This window comes from Leptonychotes weddellii, chromosome 2, assembly GCF_054177405.1.
Source record: "Leptonychotes weddellii isolate Sample4059 chromosome 2, ASM5417740v2, whole genome shotgun sequence".
Lineage (NCBI taxonomy): Eukaryota > Metazoa > Chordata > Mammalia > Carnivora > Phocidae > Leptonychotes > Leptonychotes weddellii.
Window position 1 is genome coordinate 42,204,571 of NC_138370.1, and position 19,370 is coordinate 42,223,940.

Genomic DNA, 19,370 nt, shown 5'->3' on the forward strand with positions numbered 1-19,370 from the left:
GTCATATAGTCATAAAAATGATATTAATTGAAGATTTATTACTAAAAAGAAAAAACTGGGCCAAGCCTGTCTGTCCAGCAATAAGACAACAATTAAGTAAATTATACGATATACAAATGAGGTACAAATAATGTAATAATGCAGTCATGTAAAAACTATGTTCTCGAAGATTTTATAATGCTCTAATCTCATATTAAAATTTTTAAAAGCAGGATCCAAAATTAAATAATCAGCATGATCCTCATATAGAAAGAAAAAATCCATCAAAATGCCAACAGTGATATTATTGCTGGAGATTGGGCTTATGGGTTCAGTTTTTTCCTCTTTCCTGTAACTTGTATTGTTTTCTATAGTAAATGTGTTTACACATATGTTAGAAATGAACAAATAAAAAGACCCAGAAACACAAAAACAACCTACACTAATTCTCATGGTCCTGATTTCTCTCCCATCAGATATGCTGACAAGAACAGCATGCAGTGGGGGAGGGGTGGCCTTGAGGAGCACACCAGCACCTGGGCCTTGCAGGGCTGGCCCTGGAGTGTTTTACTAAGGATCTGGATGAGGAAATTCAGAACACGCTGACTAATTGCGCAAGTGATACTTAGGGTGGACTGCTAATTATTCAAGATTAACTTCCCATGTTGGGGGAGAAAAGACCCGATGCAAAGGATAAAATTCAATAGGTACCAATAAAAGTGACAGCCCTAAGGACAAACATGAATAACATGCACAGGGGATGGAGAAGCTTGTTTGAATTGAGAGAAAGAAAAAAGGACCTTGACTACAACTAAAAGGGGAGGGGAAAAAATGCCCTTTAAAAAGGAGGAGTGGGGGAGGCAGTACCGAACAAGTTACGACAGAATGACATACAAATTCCTTTTTAATGAGAAACTCAGTAGAATACTGTGTCCACTAGGCTCCCACACAACTAAAATGGATTAAACACACCGGTGTATGTGTCATACCCCCGTCTAGAAACTCCACTCTAAGGCACTGTTAGGTTGACTGTAAAAGCTAATGTATTTCCCCCATCCCTCCGTTTTCTTGGCCAGGTGAGTTAGATTCAGACGTGCATCTAAATAATTCTAACAGGGTTCACTGATTTCATCCTATACAATCATTCACCCACCTTAGGACTGAATCAAATAATTTCCTACTGTAATAAAACTTAATTTTGTCAAATATCATGCTATTGAAATGAAAAAAATCCAGCCTTTCTTATCAGATTTGGTGTTATAAATTCCAGACAACATGAGCTTGGGCTTTGAGCTTCTAGAATGTCACTTCACTTTGTAACAGGCAGAGGGTAGCATGTGAGAGGATAAATGCATATTTTTATCACTGATTTTGAAAGTGCTGGCTAAGTTAAATCTTTGCCTTTCAGCCTTCTCTCCTTGATCACTCTTCTTCTGCACCCTAGCAACATAACAGATTTGGCTTTCACTAATACAATTTTCACATCAGACATGGAAAGACAACAAAATGTAAGTCTCATAATAATGCAAGGAAAAAAAACCTATTTCTATTCTTTTTTAATTAAAAAAACTTTTTACATTTTCATTCTTATTGCTTGAATATACTGAATCATGGAGAAGAACACAGACATACCACTCAGCAAAAATCTGGGAAAACTCAAGTGAACTGTTGGCCACAGGGGAGATGAAGTAGAAAGGGATGTTGGAGAGGCCGGCTGAGTCAATGTACTGATACAGACATTCCAAGAGGTCATAGATCACGCCGGAAGGGTAACAGGGCACCAACACGTTTCCTCCATTCCGGACTGTCAGTGCTAGAAAAGTTGAAGCCAGAGAGAAAACGGTGGCATTAAAAGAATAGTTTTATAGAGGTAGAACGAAACTTTAAAAATAATATTTGGATTTCTTTCATTTTCCTACTTCTGTTCATAGAATTCATTTCCCATGGATAATGATCTGTTTCTTTTGAAGAACAGCACAGGGGTGGGAGAATCCAGAGGCTAACCATCAGCTGGGTTTTTACTGGATGTCTCAGTCCCTGGGAACAGGGTGTGCAGTGAAGGGTTTGGGTTTTAAAGGTTACCAATGGCAGCCGAGCTTCAGGACAGACCCTCCAAGCTCCTTTTCTTTTTAGCTCCTGCTCAAAACTTTGCTGGATTTGTCTCTGCTCAGTCTTTGACCACTGCTGAATGACCTATAAGGAAATAGGCCAAGTTTTTCCATTTGACTCATTTTAGGCATTTTCTTTCATTAATGGGTTATCTGTAAGAAAATCCTCCATACTTTAAATACTTAAAACAAGTTATCAAATGAGGAATTGCAACTTATGGGTATAATCATATTAGAAGATATAACTGGCTAAAAAAGAAAAAAAAAAACCAAAGCTCTTCTAAGTTTGTTTTTTGTTTGGTTTCCAAAACAAACTGAAACACACAGCTTTTGGGTATAGATCTTGAAGCCTCTGATGTCTTGGATCCTCTTCGTTCCCAGGTCTGACACACAGGTTCTCCCAGATGCGGTACCCCAAGCACGGTTGACTTGCCATTACGAGACTACGGTACCGTGGTGGGAGACAGTGGTCAGGGCTCCAGAGGCCTGGCTCTACTCCCACCTTTGTCACAAGCTATAGGATCTTGCATAAGCCACTGATACGTGGCTGGGCCTGTTTCCTGATTGGTTATGAGAGGAGTGAACTAGATCAGTGGTCTTCAAGCTTTAGTGTACATGAATATTGCCAGGGAACATGTTGAAAATGCAGGTTTTCTGCTGGGTCTCTCCTCTCCCCAGAGAATCTGACTTACTACGTCTGTGGCAGGGACTCCAAATTGCATCTTTAATAAGTGGCCTCACTGATCTTGAGGCAAGTGGTTAGTGGACTTTGAGAACCAGGAGATTAGATGTAAGGCTCCTTTAAGATCTAAAGTTCTTTGAGTCTATGATTCTAGATTATAAACAAACAAACATACAAATCAAAGATGCTATTTGAGACAAGTCCAGTAATTTTTTCAAGGAAGAATAAATTGTGTTTGGCTTAATATCAGCAAAGAACAAAAAAGTTTGGCATGGGCAGGTGAAATTTCAAAGGATACTGCCTTTCATGTATATATGACTATTTCTTTCCCCCAGAGCAGAGGCGACAGCACTTACAGTTGCTAGGGGTGGAAGGTCTGAGCTCATTAACCCCTCTTTGGTAACCGTCATGGACTGAAGGTCTGTGTCCTAAAATTCATATATTGAAGCCCTAACTCCCAATGTGATGGTACTGGGGGTGGGTGCTTTGGGAAGTAACAGGGTTTAGAGGAGGCCATGAGGGTACAGCCTCCATGATATGATTAGTGTCCTTACAGGAATAGGAAGAGACACGAGAGTTGCTTCTCTCTGCCAAGTGAGGACACCCTTGCGGGCATCTACAAGCCTCACCAGAACCTGACCATGCTGGCAACCTGATGTCAGACTTCCCAGCCTCCAGAACTATGAGAAATAAATGTTGTTCAAGCCACCCAGTCTATGGTATTTTGTTACAGCAGCCCAAGATAAGACAGTAAGCAACCTATACTTTTCCATAAAGAAGGGCAGGATTTCTAGATTTTACTGACAATTATATCCAAAGAAACATACATTTCTTCTAGGTAGCAAACACCCAAGCCTCTCCCCCAAATTTAGTCTTCTCTCAAAGAAAAAATAACACCAACCAAATACTGGTGGAAAAAAATGACCTGTTCAGCGTCTCGCTGTTGTGAATGCAAAGCATTAACGGTCTTTTCAATCTGCTATTATCTGCAAAGCAAAGATGTGATTCTTCCCTTTTTTGACAACTGCTACCTTGTATGCACGCCCGTCCTGCCCCCAAATCCCACCACAAAGCAAGAAGAATAAATAAGAATTTTCAACATAAGTCAAGTGGGAGAGTGTTGAGTATTTGTTGCATAAAAGTGCTAAACACTTGCATTGACTCTTACGACAATTCTGACATTCTTCAGATTTCTGTTGCTTAAGAATTGCTTTTGCTGACAACAGCAAGCTTTGAAGGACAGGCGAGAAGAGTGGAGTAGACGGGGGAAAAACTGAAACACTGGAGGATGTGAATGTGAAGGGAAGGAGCACAAACTACTACAGAAGCAAGGTATCAAAAAGTGAACCTAGCACACCTCACCCTATTCACAGTATGAGCTGGCCACATACCCAGGTTGCTGCAGAACTCTCCCACCATGCCGTCTGGGTTCGCGGTGGGGATCTGGGTCAGGCCTGTCAGAATGAGAACGTCACTGTTTTTGAGAGAAGCTTGGTCCATGGGCTGAAAAACCAGAGAGAACTCTGCTTAGTAATTCAAAAAGAAATGGTAAGTATAAGTAGTAAAGGAAAAAGAGAATACAGTCATTGTTCTGTGATCAAATCATTGTCGTGTCCTCTTATTTCCTCTAATGAAGTTTGTCCGTGAACAGCAGTTGCCCAGCGGGGATGAGGACAGACCAGAGGAGGCAAGGGGGAACTTTACAGAATGATGAAAGAGTTCCATGCCTCAACTGGATATTATTTCACATAATGTGAAAATTCATAGAACTGTATGTCTAAGATCTTTGGGTTTCACTATACATAAATTTTACCTCAATTAAAAAAAAAAGAAAAAAAAAAAGAACAGGGTGGCTCAGTCGGTTAAGTGTCTGCCTCCGGCTCAGGTCATGATTCCAGGGTTGAGTCCCGCATGGGGCTCCCTGGTCAGCGGAGAGTCTGCTTCTCCCTCTGCCCCTCACCCTGCTCTCATGCTCTCTCTCACTCTCTCTCAAATAAATAAAATCTTTAAAAAAGGAAAAAAAAAAACAGCTTCCTATCTCAAATTTCTAGAACACATTGCGCTTTTCAAAATGCTATCTCACACATATCATTGGTGAGTCTCCAACCTGAGTGTGTATTAGAATCACCTGGCGGGTATGCTAAAAGATGGACTGCTGGGTGCCAAACCCAGAGTTTCCGATTCAGGTTTGAGGTGGGCCTAAGAATTTGCATTTCTAACAAGCTCCCAAGAGATGCTCCTGGTGCTGGTCTAGGGATCATGCTTTGAGAACCACTGCACTGTATAATCTGATTCTCAACACAACTCTGCAAAATGAAAACAAGTGTAAAAACTTGAAATAAATACATGAAATAAGTTTACATTATGAAAATGCAAACTGGGACTCAGAGAGCCAGGCGATTTTCCCACGTATCCAAGGCAGAGAAGCCAGGAAGAACGCTGAATTAGGAGCCAGAAATATAAAGCCTCCCTCCCAGTCCCTTACTAGTCATGGGACCTCAGCTAAGGCTCTGAGCTGGGTTTCTTACAACACCGGCCTATTTGTTGACCCATCTTCCTTCACTGATTTCTGAGAGTCTCATGAATTAATATACACAATCTTCTTGTAAACTATGAAGTCCCACCGTGGTGCACTATTATGTGATCCTTAGGATGTTATATTTTTATTTTTACCTGGCACAATTTGAATTTAATTTTGATTGTTTTCAGAGCACTTAAAAAAACCCAAAACACTAACTACCCTTTCCAAAGAAATCAGGATTCAAACTGAAAACAAAAATGAAGGCCCATGGATTTGAGATGCTGGCGCTATTTTGTAACACATCTTTTCCTCATTGCATTTCACATACTCACCGGAATGTAAGAAGAAAAAAGCCAGAAACCCAATTTAGTAAGAGACCTCATCCCTTCTTTCTCTATTCCACCTGGATTTTCCAATAAAGAAAATTCCAAACAGTAGCACAGCAAAGGCCCACCACCTGCAATGTTATCTGAATATATGTGCCTTTTGATGTATATTCCTTTAGCATTTTATATAAACATGGATATAAGGGCTTCGTTATTTTTAAATAACATGATTGCAGTTATATAAGCTGTTTTATAACCCGAGAAACATTTCTTTAACATGAAGGCAGAAAAGCATGGTCGTGACAGCTATACTGAATAGATTCTAATTCCTACTTGCACAGATGTATTATACTAATGCATACAAGAGCTTTTCCTCTGCCTGGGCAGAACTGATCTATCTATTTGTACTTCTCTAAAAAATACATATGCATTCATTGTTTCCAGAGAAGGAAGAAGTACAGGACAGTGGTTTATAGTAACAGATGTGCAATGAGCCTGGAAATGTTCACTGTGTGTATGTGTCAAACAGAAGAACCGAATGGTGACAAAAGGGATCAAACTTTGTTAGCATATTTAGCTTAAAATGACAACAATTTTGTAAGAACCTTATTAGAACAAGCCAACAACGAGTCACAGGGCTGATGGGGGAATTCAGAGGGTCTAGGAACACCCTAAATAGTATATACAATTCTGTGTGTGCCTATGTACACTTCCCCATAGATTTGATTGGGTTGTCATATGGGGCTGTGACCCCCCAAAAGGTTAAGAACTACTGACTGAAATGAAAACATATAAGGGAGAGCAAATGTGGCCCTGAAAACGACATTATCTCTGAACCTCAGCCATCAATGTTGCCTTCCTTTGAAAAATTAATGCCCATAGTAAGAAACAAAAGCAGTACTACAACATGAATACCGTGGAGTTGGAAGTTATGAGAAATACTTCATGATCAGGTCAGACTAGATGTTTGTTATTTTAGCCCTATACCTGGAGGCACTTGTTGATTCACAAGGCTACTGTAAAGAATCAGCTTTCAAAGCCTTTTAGTGACACTCTCAGAACCAAGCTGGTACCGCCAACATCTCCATTTCACCACCAAAGGGCAAATGTGTATATTATTGGTGTCAATGGCAACTCACTGAGTGCTTTGAGTGGGAACATTTTGTTCAAACACACACAACAGAAAATTCCATTGTGTCCAAGAATCAAATAAAAATACCTTCCAATATATGTTAAGAAAAAAAAAAAAAAGAAGAAGAAGAAGAAGAAGGTAGCAGGAGGGGAAGAATGACGGGGGGAAATCGGAGGGGTAGACGAACCATGAGAGATGATGGGCTCTGAAAAACAAACTGAGGGTTCTAGAGGGGAGGGGGGTGGGAGGATGGGTTAGCCTGGTGGTGGGTATTGAGGAGGGCACATTCTGCATGGAGCACTGGGTGTTATGAACAAACAATGAATCATGGAACACTACATCTAAAACTAATGATGTAATGTATGGGGATTAACATAAGAATAAAAAAAAAAAAAGAAAAAATACCTTCCAAGGTTGACAGTCACAGTCAAGCTTGTGGAATAAAATTTTGAAAAGCCCTAGGCCCAAGGAAGCTGTGGTCATTGTGTTGGGTCCTCTGCTGGTGAATTTACATTGGACACTTTGCACAGAGTATGAGAAAAAGGATACTCAGTCTCTAGGTCCTAGAAAGTAGCCTATAATCTAGTTGAAGAGAAAACATGTATGTATTGTCAAAAAAGAGGATTTTGGGGGCGCCTGGGTGGCATAGTTGGTTGAGCATCTGACTCTTGGCTTTGGCTCAGGTCTAAGCTCAGGGTCGTGGGATCGAACCCTATGTCAAGCTCCACGCTCAGCACGGAGTCTGCTTATGTTTCTCTCTCCTCCCTCTGCCCCCCACCCCAGTTCTCTCTCTCTCTCTCTCAAATGAATAAATGTTAAAAATAAAAGAGGATTATTCAAAAAGCCATAGAAAATATAATGTGAATTTCAAGAGTTTGTACTGGGTCTATAAGGGCCAAGAGGAATGCAGAGTAGAGGGCCCCACCAGGCCAGGTGGGGCCACTTATACACGGCTTTCTGGCAGGTGAAGTTTTGCGTCTAGTTTTCTTTCTTTGGCTAAGGAACTTTAAAATATCCTTTGGAACGGCTGCATGACACCCCTTCTTTCCCACAGCAAGATGTCCCTTCTACATATGCCCCCGTGGCCTCTAAGACTTTCTATACCAGCACTATTCACACTGCTTTGTAACTCCCTATTTACTTGTGTCCCCCACAGGACTATGGAGCTCCCTGAGGGCAAGGATTTGGTATCCCTAATTCCTAGCAAAATGCCTGGCACACAGCAAATAGTAAACAAACATTTGCTGAATAAATGAATGCACAAAAAGAACATGGTCTGGTAGGAAATGTGAGAGCATTCCATACTGGGAAATAGTTCTCTAGAAGTCAGCAAGGTGAGAAACAGCAAGTTGACTTTGGCAGGAGGGCTGGAGAGAGGGTGGGCAGAAGGCAGAGAAAGGCGAACTGTACAAATGAATTTATTTGGTTGGAATGGAAAGTTTTCTTTGGGGCTGAGAAAAGAGATTAGTAAAAATGAGGGAAAGTGTAACTAGTAAAGAACCAAAAAGGTCAGAATCATGAAGACTGACAGAGTGGACAGTAAGGAATCAACAGTCTGAAGCACATGACAGCTGAGGAGGGGGTGAGACCAAAAAGAGGGACAACACTCAGAAGCCCCCTGTAGCAGCCTGGACATAAAGGGGGAAAAAACTGTAATTTTATGGCACTTGAGGAGATGGAAGAGGCAGATCTACACAGTATCACAGAAAACCATTAATAGACAGGTGGGAAAGGGGCAGATGTACTGGACAATGGATAAAGTGAGACCTTAAGATGGCTCCAAATTCTCAAGTCAGAAATGTAGACAAAGGGAAATTTGGGCGCAATGATTTAAAAGAATAAGGAGGCAATAGTAAGTCCAGTGTTGGACTGCTGCAGGTGTTTAGGGGTTAACAAATGGATTTATTATGAGAATAAAAGATAAAACAAAGATGCGTGATAGATATGGAGATTTGCTAGGTACCTTTTTCAAAGTATTTAACAAAAATGTCAGTTTGTTTAGAGTTGAGGAAAGTGGAGTGTGCCTAGGGCCAAGGCTGTGGGACCCCATAAGGTAAGTGGGGAGAGAAGCAAGTAAACAAGTACATAATGCAGTGCAGAGCTTCCCTGCCTGTAAAAATGAGCAGTTTGGGAAAGATAGCTTTCTGGTGCTTGCACCCTATAATATAACAAAAGATTAAGTAGAGTTAAGAAAACAGCAAGACTGCCCCAGAAGCCGAGACTAAACAGAATTTTAACAAGAGAATGATGAACGGTGTCAAATGCAGCTGTGAGATGCTGGGGAAAACAGAAAAGAGTAAATTTGGCTGGAGGCTGATTGCTGTTGGGCTAGAGACGTGAACCAAATCTATGAGGTAAAAGAGGGAGAAAGCCAGGTGCACAAGACTAAGCTGAGCAAGGCAAACAGGAGAAATCTCATCATGGTTATGCGACAGAGAATCCGGTAGTGAGGCAATGAGACAGTCCACCGAAAGCCTTTTTCCGTATTAAAATTCTTCAGGTTTACTTAGAGGCAGAAAAGAAGGAATGAGTGAATGACCCAATGACCTACACTTCTTTGATGAGAGAAAGGAAGACATAAATTTGAGATCATGAAGCACATTGTCTCTTTTTTTTTTTTGATTTTATTTATTTGAGAGAGAGAGAATGAGAGACAGAGAGCATGAGAGAGAGGAGGGTCAGAGGGAGAAGCAGACTCCCTGCTGAGCAGGGAGCCCGATGCGGGACTCGATCCCGGGACTCCAGGATCATGACCTGAGCCGAAGGCAGTCGCTTAACCAACTGAGCCACCCAGGCGCCCCGTCTCTAGCTTTCTAAGACCAATTCAAAGCCCGCTCTCCCATGAGATCTCCCTAATCTGCCCAGGAAGGGGGGAAAATCCCTCGGCACTTTAGGGGATTTCTAATCTGACAGGATTAACCACCTGCACCCCGAAGAAAAGTCCTGTAGGTCCGCATCTTATTCCCCTATTGTAACTTCTGTAAATGTAAAACCTACCCCTCCTCGTTCCCCTTCCAGCCTAGCATATTCCACTGCCCAAAGCAGGGGTTTAAGAGATGCCATAGACTAAGTGACGGAAGGGGTGCCTGAACAAATCAATCAATGCATCTAAGTAGCATACGTTATTTTTGAGAGAAGGAAATAGAGTTGACCTTTGAACAACATGGGGTGGGGGAGTCCGCATATAACTTCTGACTCTCCCAAAATGTAACTACTAATAGCTTCCTGTGGATGGTAAGCCTTTCTGATAACGTAGTCGATTAATACATAGTTCATATGTTGTATTATAAACTATGTTCTTACAATAAAGCTAGAGAAAAGAAAATATTAAGAAAATCATAAGGACAAAAAAATACAGTACTGTAAACTTCCATACATAAGTGGACTTGTGCAGTTCAAACGTGTTAATTAAGAGTCAACTGTACTCTGCAGAGAAGCTGTCCATAGGTAAGAAACAAAACAGCACGTGTGGAAAGTAATAGATAGGAGTCCAGCAAGTTGTCCAGTTTCTCCCTCCTTGTTTCATGGTCTGCTTCCTGAGCCCAATTCTCCAAACTAATCATGAATCATTTGTAGCTCAACTTTTCCACCACCCCCAAATATAACAGGTTAAACTTTTACTGGTTGGGACTGTGTTGCCAGTGAGGACAAGAGCTTTGTTTCTTCAGGACCGACCCAAGGAGGTGCGACTGAGGCTTTTGGGACTACTTGTGGCTGTGTCCACAGGGAGAAAAAAGCTTCTTGTCTGTGGCCTTGACAACTGGGGAGGGAGCTGGATGTTGTATGGCTTGTCCTGAGGTCTTTCTTTTCTATTAAAAAAATTTTTTTTTGAGAGAGAGAGCACGTGTGAGCAGGAGCTGGGGGTTGGGGAGGGCGGGGGCAGGAGAGGGAGAGAAAGAATCTCAAGCAGGCTCCAAGCTTAGTGTGGAGCCCGATGCAGGGATTGATCTCATGACCCTGAAATCATGACCTGAGCCAAAATCAAGAGTTGGATGCTTAACCCACTGAACCACTCAGGTGCCCCCTGATGTTTTTCTTAAATACCACTTTGAGGATGTGGTCATGTCCTTTACCCAGGAAGAGTGGGCCCTCCCGGACATACCTCAGGGAAAGTTGTGCAGAGATGTGATGCTATAGAGTATTAATCACCTGGTCTCCATAGATGAAGTGAAGTTCTATCAGCCCAGAGAAGTAAAGTGAAAATATGCTGCCCCCTCTTGAGTGGAAGGGTCAATACTGGACCCAGAACTGTGTCTGATACCTCACAGAAGAAAAGAGTGGATAAATGAAGCCCAGGTGTTCCATGGGAGCCATGTGACCAGGGGTGCACAGGAAGCCTCAACCAGCTGTGTTAAAGTCAGAGTTTTGTGGATGCAGGAAAATGTCTCCTGTATTGATACTACATCCCAGCTCTGCCTTGTGCATAAGGCTGACCATGTGGCTTTAATTCCCCAGTTCCATACAAGAGAAAGACAAACACTCCCAGAAACCTCCCAAGGACTAAACCTGATTGTGAGAGCATCGTAAGGCCAGGCCTGAAGGGAGAAGTAGCGGCCTACAGATCTCTCCCAGGGATATCTAGAAGGAAATTAATTTTACATCAGAAGATTAAGGAATGGCTGTGTACATCCACATGAAGATTTGGAACAAGTCACATATTTATTATAATAAAATAAATTAAAAAATCCAAAACCAAACTGCAGAACATCCAGATCAAAGCACTGCATAAATAACAACAAAACATTTGGGGAATTGAGAGGGAAGAGAAAAATATAAAAAAACAAAACAGAGCAAAACAAACAAGCCTACCCAAGAAACTGCCTTAGCTCTAGAAACCTATTCAAGAGTCCAAATTTAAGATAATTTCTTTAGATTAAGAGAAGAATATACATTTATTACTGCCAAAGTCTTTAAGACCTCAGGAGAACAAAGCAATAGTTCATCCTGAACTCCCACGGGAGAAGGATGAGGAAGGAGAGGCAGAGTGAATGCTGGGAAGTGTGTGCTACAAAGGAGACTTTCATAGGCCAGGTACCAACCTTTTCCAGCCCTGTCAACAAGAAGGAATTTCCACTGTGAACATCACAGGCTTCAGGGAATTGACTGAGTAGAAATTACCATTTTTTTTTTTTTAAGATTTTATTTATTTATTTGAGAGAGAGCATAAGGGGAGGCAGCAGAGGGAGAAGAGAAGCAGACTCCCCGCTGAGCAGGGAGCCCGATTCAGGGCTTGATTCCAGGACCCTGAGATCATGACTTAAGCCGAAGGCAGATGCTTAACTGAGCCACCCAGGCGCCCCACTAATTTTTTTTTTTAAGATTTTATTTATTTGAGAGAGAGTGAGATAGAGAGAGAGAGCACACAATCAGGGTGAGCAGTAGACAGAGGGAGAGGGAGAAGCAGACTCCCCACTGAGCAGGGAGCCTGACGCGGGGCTCTATCCCAGGACCCTGGGATCATGACCTGAGCTGAAGGCAGACACTTAACTGACTGAGCCACCCAGGCGCCCCCACCAATTAATTTTTAAAATTAATTTTATTTCTTAAAAAAAATTATTTCCAAGTTCTAACTCAAAAGAGATTCTCAATCTGAGACATAACAATGGGATTCTGAGGGCTCTATAAACTTACAGTCTCCAAATAAATGCAAAGTCTTGTGTAGGTGTGCAGATATATACAGTATATTTTAGTCATTCTTTTTTCCTTTTTTTAGATTTTATTGGTTTAGAGAGAGAGTGCATGAGCAGGGGGAGGAACAAAGGGGGAATGATTCTTAAGCAGACTCTGCACTGAGTGTGGAGCCCGATGCAGGGCCCAGTTTCACGACTCTGAGATCATGACCTCAGATGAAACCAAGGGTCAGAGGCTTAACTGACTCAGCCACCCCAGGTGACCCTATTTTAATCATTCTTATCAGATTTTTGGGTCCAGGCTTTTGGGTCCCTGGCCCACAGAATGTTAAGAGCCACTGCCCTAAGGCAGAAGTTCCCATCTGGAGCCCTTGCTTGCAAGCCATCTCTCTTCTCATTGTCCCTCACAGCCACCACCCACCTTGCAAACCAGAGAACCACCTGTCTGGGCCTCAAGGCCAGGAGGGCTGAAGCAGTGGGATGGACAACTTTCTGGGTCTCTTTCAATAGTCAGAAGAAGGATGGGAATAAAATCAAAACAATAAACAAACCAAACTTAAACCCACTATCAATAGTAACAACAACAACAAAATATCTACCACACAATACAATTTTCTGTATTTCAAATCTCAACCTTAAATGGGAATCAGTGTCCTGTTAGTTTTTTAAAACTAACCCAAAATTCTGTAGCTTCCCATGTCCAGGTATATGTAGTTTTGTTCTATTATGCTGGTGATTTTCATATCTAAAACTCAAGTCCTACCCCTGAAGTGAGGCAGCATAGCCAGGAAGCTTTTCAAATAATGACTATCACATTGTTTTTTCAACCATCATAATAAATACTATATATATATATATATATATATACACACACACACACACACACACATATATATAAAATAAATAAATATATATAAATAGAGTTGGTGTGCAAATGTAAGTTCACAACCCACAAGCAAATCCATTAATTTGATTCCTAAGGCCAGGAAGGCTTGGGCTCTAATATTAACCAAAAGTGCTCACTAGTTACAGCTAACGCATTTATGGGATCTATCCAACAGCCACCATCTGTTTTGTTCTATTAGTTACTGTCTTTAAACTGTGTCCTATGTCCTCTTTTTGGGCAGAATGCACATCTATTTGGAGTAGATGTTTTTCAGGAAAAAAAATTTTTTTTTTTTTTAACTTAAAATAATTTAAACATCTATGAGAAAACAGATACCTTCTCGGATATCCATATGATGGAATACTAGGCAGATATCAAACGTGTGGAATACTAATGAACTGAGGAGTGCTCATTATATAGTTAATGGGAAAAAGCAGAAAAGCAGGCTGCAAAGGGTTATCTCTGGATATTAGGATCATCACAATTTTTATTGCTTTCTGAGATTTTTGTATTTTCCAAAACCACTACAATACAAATTAATCTTCTAATCAGAAATATAAGGAAATAATAATACCTTAAAACAAAACAAAAATTCCACTAGAGTTCCCAACAAGATATAGTCAACATAAGCCGCTGGCCCTCTTGTAGAATCTAAGCTGAGAGAAAGCACAGAAATAAGGGCATCTGACAATTTTGAGAAACTAAACCACCATGATGAATTCCTGGGGAAACCATGGGTGCTGGAATGGGAACAAAATGGCAAGCAAGAGCCAAAGAGGGCTGAGCACTGCAGGAAGAATACAGGTTGGCAAGGAACTCTGTCCTTTTCTCTCTCCTCCATACTACCACTGGCAGATTGTGGCGGGCTCCAATGTACTGTGAGGTAGAAAATACCAGAAGAGTGGGATAAGTGTTCAAAAAAGGTATAGGCAGACCTTCCAGCCCTTCCTTGCTCCCTCATACTATGAGGCTAAGTGGTACAAGGCTTAGGCTTAGTGGTAACAAGTAAGGAAGACAAATTCTGGGGAAAAAAAGCAGTGTCTAGAGCAGAGGTACAAAAGGATTTCCCTGAAGGCCAGCTAGTAAGAGCTGACAGGGAAATAAAACAAGATCACCGAGGAAAGCAACACCTACTAAATACAATAAGCTAAAAACTGACCCTACATGGAGAATTAATAAACTAGATGGAACAGTAGAATATGCATTAGAAAAGTCCACACACAAATAAAAATAAGTAAAATAAAAATGATTATGTATAAAAAAACACTTGAAAATATTATGTATAAAAATACAGTCACTGCCATAAAGAATTCAACACATAGGTTAAAGAGCAGTATGTATATGCGTATGTATTCATTCAAGAATGAATTCATGAGCTGGAAGATCAAGTTGAGGAGTCTTTTCAGGAGGCTTCAAGAAGGAGATGGGGGGAAAAAAAAGAGAGAGAGAGATGGAAAACACAGAAGTGTCAATACCTGTATACTAGAAGTTCCATAAGAAGAATAAATAATTTTAACAACAATTAAGAATCCTTCTGTGTTAAAGGAAATTGGAAGATTTCTCAAAGTATTATAGAAAAAAAAAAATACACATTTAAGATACATCACAGTAAAACTTAAGAATGCTGAAGACAAAGTGAAAATTCTAAAAGCAGACCCCATAAAGGAACAAATCTAAAGTAACACAAAGCTCTGGGGCACCTGGGTGGTTTAACCAAAGGAGCCACCCAGGTGCCCCAGGGCTTTGCAGTTCTTAAGCTGCAACAAGGGCACAAGTGGAAAAGGAAGAAATACTTTCAAAACTTTATAGTTTCAAAGTTCTTTTCCTTGAATTTTGTATCTATCCAAGCTATCATTTAAATGTGAGGAAATATTAAAGATATTCTTAGTACTTCAAGGCCTCATAAGGTTTACCATTTTAAGACCCTCTTGGTGAACATTCCTCAAGTACTCCTGGAAAAAGGAAAGTAAATCTAGAAGGATTATGAGATACATGGGAAGTAAGGTTGAAAAAAAAAAAACTCAATAAGGTTCACTGTTATCTATAAATAAGCAATATATTCAGTACTCTATGTATATTTTAAATAACCCAGAACTAAAATTCCAGACAGTATGAACATGGTGGGAGGGTGGTGGGGGGGAGAGGAAGAGGAAAAAGATGGCAGAGACAAGAGGAAATGTGGCTTTGGAGGGAAAGAAAAAGATACTGATAAGTTCAGGATACTCAAAGGAAAAATAAACTAAGGAACAACCCAGAAGAATAAAAATCAAATACATGTGTTCAAACTTACATTTAGCCATCTAAAAGAAGGGAAGAAAGGACAGGGGAAAGAATAAACTAAAAATACCATGAAATAAGGTTGCAAAAATAAGCCCTTGATACAATAATAATTACAGGAAATATAAATAGTTTCATTGGGGCACCTGGGTGGCTCAGTCGGTTGAGCGTCTGCCTTTGGCTCAGGACATGGGGTCCTGGGATCAAGCCCTGTGTTGGGCTCCCTTCTCGGCGGGGAGTCTGTTTCTCCCTCTGCCCTTCCCCCTGCTTGTGCTTGTGCGCTCTCTCTCTCAAATAAATAAATAAATAAAATATTTAAAAAAGAAAAAAGAATCAGGGTGCCTGGGTGGCTCAGGTCGTTGAGTGTCCGACTCTTGGTTTTGGGTCAGGTCATGATCTCGGGGCTGTGGGATTGAGTCCGCATCAGGTTCCACACTCAGCGGGGAGTCTGCTTGAGGATTCTCTCTTCCCCCACTCATGTGAACGTTCTCTCTAAAATAAGTAAATAAATCTTAAAAAAAAGAAAAAAGAAAAAAATCTCTATGTTGTCTACAAGGGATTCACTAGAAAAGGATACAGAAGGAATGAAAAGAAAGGGATGGAAAAGAATACCAGGCAAATACTGAAGGGGGAAAATGTCTCTTGGCTTTTAATGCAGTTTTGATAGAGAAAAAAAGAAATCAGCATCCTGATAAAACATAATGATCATGAACATATATACCTCTGATTACACAGCTTAAAACTATAAGACGCAATAACTGGTGGAAGTATAGGGAGAAACTGATCAACAAATAACACATCTTTTCAGAAACTGGAAGCTAAGCAAAGATATGAAAGACCAGAATAACATAATAAACTCAAATGAATACATACATATAGAAAATTTTTCATTCAACAGTAAATACAGTCTTTTCCAGCATACACAGAACACTTAATTAACAGACTGTTTCAAAATAACACTTCAGTGAATTAGTATACTCTTATCCAAATGCAAAAGAGAGAGAGAGAGAAAGAGAAAGAAAGAAAAAAAGAAAGAAAGAAAGAAAAAGACAGAAAGAAAGAAATCCAGAAACATTTAAGTATGACTTGAAAAAAGTCTCTCATCTAACCCTAAGTCTAATCATATTGGATGGACTAGAAACAAAGACAAGCACTATAAAACAATCTTTGGCTACTTACATCATGAACATATGAAGGAAATTATGATATACATAGAGATGACTGACAGAGCACTACGTATCAACAATTTAACAGAGTTAAATGATACTGAGAGAAACTCATAGCTTTAAAGCACACTTACTGAAAAGCACAGAAGGATGGAAGCAAATGAGATAAGTATTAAAAGAAAAGCAACAGAGTAAACCCAAAGATGGGAGGAAGGAAATCATAAAGGGCAGAATAGAGAATGAAAATGCAACAAAAACAATTAAAAGCAAAAACTTATTCTTTGAAGAAAATCAGTAATGCAGACATACTGATCAATTTATTCCAGGAGCGTATTTTAAAAAGAATAAATTGTGATCAAATAAGACTTATCCCAAGACTACAAGGACAGTTAAATGTAAGAAAAGCTAGTATAATTCACTACATTACTGGTCTAAAGGAAAGAAATCACGTGATCATCTCACAGACTCAGAAAAGGCATTTGATAAAGTACAACATCTACATTTGATTTTTAAAAAGCAGAAAATTGGGAACAGAGGAGAAACTCCTCACTTGATAGCTAAAAACAAGGAGTAAGCCATCCTATTTAATGAAGAAGCTACCAAAGCATTCCCTTTACAGTCCAGTATAGACAAGGCCTCCACTGTCATCACTTCTGTCTACCTGGGACTAGAGTATGTAGTTGTGAGACAGGAAAAAAGAAAGAAAAGATAAAAGGATTGGAAGAAAAGTGACACAATTGTTACTTCTTTGCAGATAATATTACCATCAATAGATAAACATTAGAATATAAGAATTCAGTATGCTGTTGAATATCAGATCAATCAGAAAAATGAATACTGAGACATTCTGCTCAGTAAAAGCTAGCTCTCTCCTTCCATTTGGGATGCTGTATTTTTATGGGCCTCAATTCTCCTCTAACTCTCCATTCTTATTCAAGATCATTTTTCTTCCTTCCACTTTCTATTGGTAAATGTTCCCCACAGCTCAGTTTTTCCCCTTCAGCTCTTTACATACTTTAAAAAATCTGATGCTCCTCCAATTTGTCTCCAGGCTTGCCTTCACATCCAAGTTCCAGTTCTATATTTTCATCTGTCCCCAGTGTTCACTCAAATTCCTATTCATCATAGCCACTACCCCCTCCTAAAACCAGAATCCCCTCTGCCAACTCCTCCTTGTCGACTGGATTAGTGTCATCATCACCATTCTCCATATCATCTAAGCATGAAATCTGTATTTTTCCTTCCCTGAAGACAGAAAGCAATCAATAAGTATTTGTTGAATTAAAGACCTGCCAGTGTTTTCTCTGTCACTCCATTCTTACCACGTCAGGCTTAATCCAACTCCCCACTCCCCTCTGCTTATTAGCTTATTAGATCACTACAGCAGCCTATTCTTCCCAGCTCGGAGGGTTCCACTCAAGTAGGTCAGCGGTTGGCCTTTTCTGTAAAGTTTAACTCTAAAGCAGAACTTTGCTGTTATAGTGTGCAAGCAGCCATACACAATCCCTAACTAAATGGATGTGGCTGTCCTGCAACAAGGTATTATTTACAGAAACAGGTGGCAAGCCAAATTTGGTCCATGGGCCATAGTCTGCTGACCTATGAAGCTGACTACTAAGTTTTTCCAAATCTAAACTTTTCTTATCCCTGCTAATTCAATATAGAATCTAATTATCTGGGTAAAAGAAAATCTAATTCATTATTATTATTTTTTTTTTACATACAACACTGGTTGCCAGCTAGAAATTAAAATGAGTTACTTAGGTATGTTGCTCATTACTTTCAAGACCTTATTTTCCCTTTAAATTTACGAACCTTGGAAGAATAATTTACTGGAAATTGCATCAGTAGTAGGGTAAAGGCTTTGATCTAAGCAGGACAAATCAGAAGAGTTGGCAGCCAAGTAATCTTTCTGTCTTTTACAGAAGAATATATCAAGAATGATAGAAGCTGCCAATAAAGTATTTTGATTCAATGAAGCAGATTAAGATGACATTGATGGGCTTTTGATTTCAATAAGCAGGAAAGGCCCAGAATTCTGCTAGCTCTAGGAAAAAACAGCAACTTGGCCCCTCTAGACCTTGAGATGAAACTTAATTATAAAAGGTATGAAAAAAGCCAATACAAAGTGGTAGCTCAGATGCACCTTATTTTTTTTTTTTATTTGCAACTTTAAGGTCAGTTTATTAAGTTCAATGATGAAAGCTATCAGAAGAATATTCTCCTGAAAATTATTTTTTCTTAGAAAAAAAGAAAGAAAAATCAACACGTCAGCACAGCCACAGATGCTGTGGCAGTCATACCTCTCTGCAGATGGGGATAGTCCACTAGTCAGTCAAATCACTCTCTGGGTCAGGATTATAGTCGGGATCATCCTCATCATCCTCTAGCTCCAAGTCATCCATTTCTTGGAACAGAGATTCATCTACCTCCACATTGTTTCCAGCATCTTCCAAAAACTGGGTATCAGATGTGTCAAGATTATGATCTGTTTCAAAGAGCTGTTTCCCACTTAATTTATTTTTTCCTGCTTGTTCTTCTTCTTTCATTCGTTTCTTTTTAATTTCCAAGAGCTCTGCATCAAACTTGGCCTTCCAACTTAAGAAATTCTCAATTGTAACAGGAGTGCCATGAAATAATTGCTTTTCAGCTTCCTCTGCCTC

General features: G+C 40.0%; 2 protein-coding genes across 3 annotated transcripts in view; both read right to left on the bottom strand.

Moving 5' to 3' along the window:
* The window catches only part of INTS9 (integrator complex subunit 9), a 106,218-nt gene that overhangs the window by 16,334 nt on the left and 70,514 nt on the right, over nucleotides 1-19,370 (bottom strand). For both annotated transcript variants that reach the window (XM_081810617.1, XM_081810621.1), the window contains exons 9-10: nucleotides 4,161-4,272; nucleotides 1,612-1,792 (exon numbers count right to left, since the gene is read on the bottom strand). In XM_081810617.1, coding sequence (XP_081666743.1) covers nucleotides 1,612-1,792; nucleotides 4,161-4,272 — 293 coding nt within the window. The remainder of the gene's footprint in view (nucleotides 1-1,611; nucleotides 1,793-4,160; nucleotides 4,273-19,370) is intronic.
* Nucleotides 16,357-19,370, bottom strand: part of LOC145719120 (RWD domain-containing protein 1-like) — a 5,298-nt gene continuing 2,284 nt past the window's right edge. The window contains exon 2 of the mRNA XM_081810642.1: nucleotides 16,357-19,367. Coding sequence (XP_081666768.1) covers nucleotides 19,035-19,367 — 333 coding nt within the window. The 3' untranslated portion in view covers nucleotides 16,357-19,034. The remainder of the gene's footprint in view (nucleotides 19,368-19,370) is intronic.